We start from the raw sequence: 3,281 nt of genomic DNA, 5'->3' as shown, positions 1-3,281 counted from the left end.
TAGGCTATGTTCATTAGTCAATACTACTGTGGCCTTTGCAGCTTCAGAAGAGGAGACAATCCACTGTCCAGTGTTCACACCAGCAAGCAACTGAGACAACTGTTGAAACTTAGAAGTTTGGTCCGACTATAGTAAGACATTAAGAATGGTCCCACGACCAAAGTTAACATGTCCAGTTTGATACCAGTGCAGTGTTACAAGTCGCGACGCTTTGAGTTTACCGATCATGGCTTATCACTTCAATATCTTTGACCCTTTGACCTCATGATTCACGGTCAAAGGTACCGCTTCTCCTTTTCGGTGACTTCACGACCCTATGTACTGCTTGATATCCTTTCAAGTTGCCGACCATCCCAAATAACGGACTGTAACTTTATCTTTAAATTCACACACTCTTGCTGAAAACGTGGATTTCCAACTATGTCCGACCCGGGTGAACCAGCCCCCCCCCCCCCCCCCCCCCCCCCCACTCCTTTTCACATCCGTTTAACACTGCTTCGTTCCTTCATTCACTGAGTGATTATTTGTTTGTTTCTTTATTGCATTTTTATTTGGTATTGCTCTTTATAAAAACAATTATATTTTATTAAGTTAGAATACAAATCTCAGGAAAGAAGTTGGAGATTTATTTATCTAATTAATTATAATTTTTAAGGGCCCTTCAGAGATTCACGGGCCCCTTCTTGGCTCTCCGGGCCCCGGACCGATGTACCGGCTGAACCAAGACTACTGCTTGATATCCTTTGAAGTTGCCGACCATCTCAAATCACGAATTGTAACTTTATCTTTAAATTCACATACTCTTGCTGAAAACATGGAATTTCCTTAATTATGCCCGACCCGACCCTATTCCACATTCTTCCACTACCTCCCCTGCTTCGTTCCTTTTCATGCACTGCTTATTTGTGTCCTGTTCTCTTTTTTTCTTATTTCTTTTTATTACTAAAACAGTTGTCTATGTTTGTTTCTTTATTGCATTTTTATTTGATATAGGGGGCCCACTTCATCAGGGGCCCACTTGCCATCGGGCAAGCTGACACCCTGGCCAGTCCGCCACTGGACGGGAGTCTCTTGTTCCCTTCCATGCAAAGCGTCTTCCACTTTCGCAGCCCCCTGTTCATTATTCGTGGGCAGAGATAGAGACATTAGGGAGGGGGGGGAAGGACCGAAAGGCAGAATGGGGCAGCTTTCGGGGGCAGAGCGAGAAGTTTGAAAGCTGTGAGCGAGGCCAAGAGCTGCCGGAGCTGAGAAAGGGAGAGAAATGGAGCAGCGGAAGAGTGTGCTGGAGATATGTAGAGAGAGAAAGCAAAAGGGCGAGAGGGGGAGAGAGAGAGAGACGGGGGAGGGAGGGAGAGAGAGAGAGGGGGGAGACAGAGAGAGGGGGAGGAGAGAGAGGGGGAGAGAGAGGGGGGAGAGAGAGAAAGGGGGAAAGAGAGAGAAAGGGGGGAGAGAGAGGGGGAAAAAGAGAGGGGGAAGAAATGGGGGGAAAGAGAGGGGGGAAGAGAGAGGGGAAGAGAGAGGGGGAAGAGAGAGGGGGAGAGAGAGGGGAAGAGAGGGGGGAAAAGAGAGAGGGGGAGAGAGAGAGAGGGGGAGAGAGGGGGGAAGAGAGGGGAAAGAGTGCGAACGGGAGAGACAAAGATATGAGGGAAGAATTGAGTGCAGTGTGTTGTGCCTGGGTGCTGTGTGCCACTGGGCACCCTCCCTCAGCTGGGCACAGGGCAGGGGGAGGTGGGGGTGCTGCTCCTCACTGCACAGCCTGCTCGTTGGCACCACTACCCGAGTCTTGGGGCTTCATGACATCCGGGAGCTCGGGTGGGCTGGAGAACTGGTCGATGGCAAGCGGTTCAAACAGGTCATCCATTGACTTGAAGGCTAAGCCGACAGTGGCAGGAGCTTGCGGCCTGGCTGTCTGACTGGTGAATCCACAATCGCCCAATGTCTTATCGTCACCTAGGAGCTGGTCATCCTTGTACAGTCGTTGATCTTCTGGCAATCGCTTGAGGATCCCTTCGACAACCCTTTTCAGTTCCAGTTCCAGTTCGTGGTCGACTCCTTGGCATCCGTGAATATGGTTGTCCGGTGTCGTCGGATCATTAAAAAGACGTCCATGGTCGCCACAGCCTTTTAGCCCCAGCCCGGGTCCTCCGCTAGCCCACAATGCGCCGCGGCCCTTGGAGGACCGGACTGCCCTGAGGAGCAGTGTCGAGGGCATCGAAATGATGGTGCAGACATCGGGGTGCTGCCAGGGCTGGCAGAGCCAGATGTTTTTGGGGTAGCCGGGCCTTGATCCAGCTTCCCCTACGTCCCAAGGTGAACCGCGGTGCCCTATGGGCACCGAGCGGGAGGAGAGGGCGCTGGGGGCCAACCTAGACCTATCCCTTGGAGTGGGGATGGTGGCCATCAGTTCCCCTGAGTTCCACCCCTCTGATTAGGCTGCATCTCAAAGTCAGCACACAGGACAGGGCGGTGCCACCGATATGTGCGCCGGGGCCCTCCACCTCAGAGCCCCCAGAGGACGCCCGCCAGGGGCATCAAAGGCCACGGGACGTGGCAAGCAGCTGGCTGTCTCCACCTCAGATGTTCATCCTGGGGACACACCTAGATGCAGCGATAGAGCACGGAAGGTTAAGCACGTTGAGGATCACTGAGGGCACCATGGGGGGGTGCATCGTTGGACATCCGGGATACTTGAAAAACCCTTGACCACAAGCCTCTGTCATTTTCTTCCGCAATACGGTCCAACCTCCGAACCCTTGGCCCATCTCTCCAGGCATCTCCCCCTCCCCCTGGAACTCACCCACCTTCCGGCTGTGGACATGTCCCCGGAGCTGTGGCCCATCCCCTGTGTGTTCACATGTTGGCTGTTGCGTGTGTGGTTTTGCCTCCTGCAGTGTTTCAGGACTGTATCCATGCATCAAAGTGTGATTGAGATGCTAGGCAACAACTCCCATATGTTACATGGCCCACCCACCCAAGGGAATCCACTTGGGCTGTGTGAATGGAACCACGATTGCCAATTCCCTATTAGCAATAGCCTCGGCAGTTGGTGGGGTTTATGGGTGATCATTGGTGCTAGCGGACAGGGGCTAGTGATGCCCCCGGAAAGGGTACACACAATCCAGGGGTTGGCATGCTGGTGCCCTGCCAGCGCCTCCACCTCCACCCATTCGCATGGCGGCACCTCCCAGCCAATGGTCCCCCACCCCCCACCAAGCACAGGGGTGCGAAACCTAGCACCCTTCGGCTCTTTGCCTGTGAGCAAAGATGACTACTCACCTCCA

General features: G+C 53.5%; 1 protein-coding gene across 1 annotated transcript; it reads right to left on the bottom strand.

Annotated features, from left to right (window-relative positions):
- Window positions 1–1,600: 1,600 nt before the first annotated feature.
- elob (elongin B) lies at window positions 1,601–2,185 on the bottom strand. The gene is given in 2 exon segments (XM_038816243.1): window positions 1,601–2,038; window positions 2,041–2,185. Coding segments are annotated over 2 exon segments (363 nt in total). The 5' UTR covers window positions 2,110–2,185; the 3' UTR covers window positions 1,601–1,744.
- Between the last annotated feature and the right edge of the window lie 1,096 nt (window positions 2,186–3,281).

This window comes from Scyliorhinus canicula, chromosome 13 (genome assembly GCF_902713615.1).
Source record: "Scyliorhinus canicula chromosome 13, sScyCan1.1, whole genome shotgun sequence".
Taxonomy (NCBI): Eukaryota; Metazoa; Chordata; class Chondrichthyes; order Carcharhiniformes; family Scyliorhinidae; genus Scyliorhinus; species Scyliorhinus canicula.
Note: the sequence above shows the minus strand (reverse complement) of the source record. Positions and strands in the feature narration are given on the sequence as shown.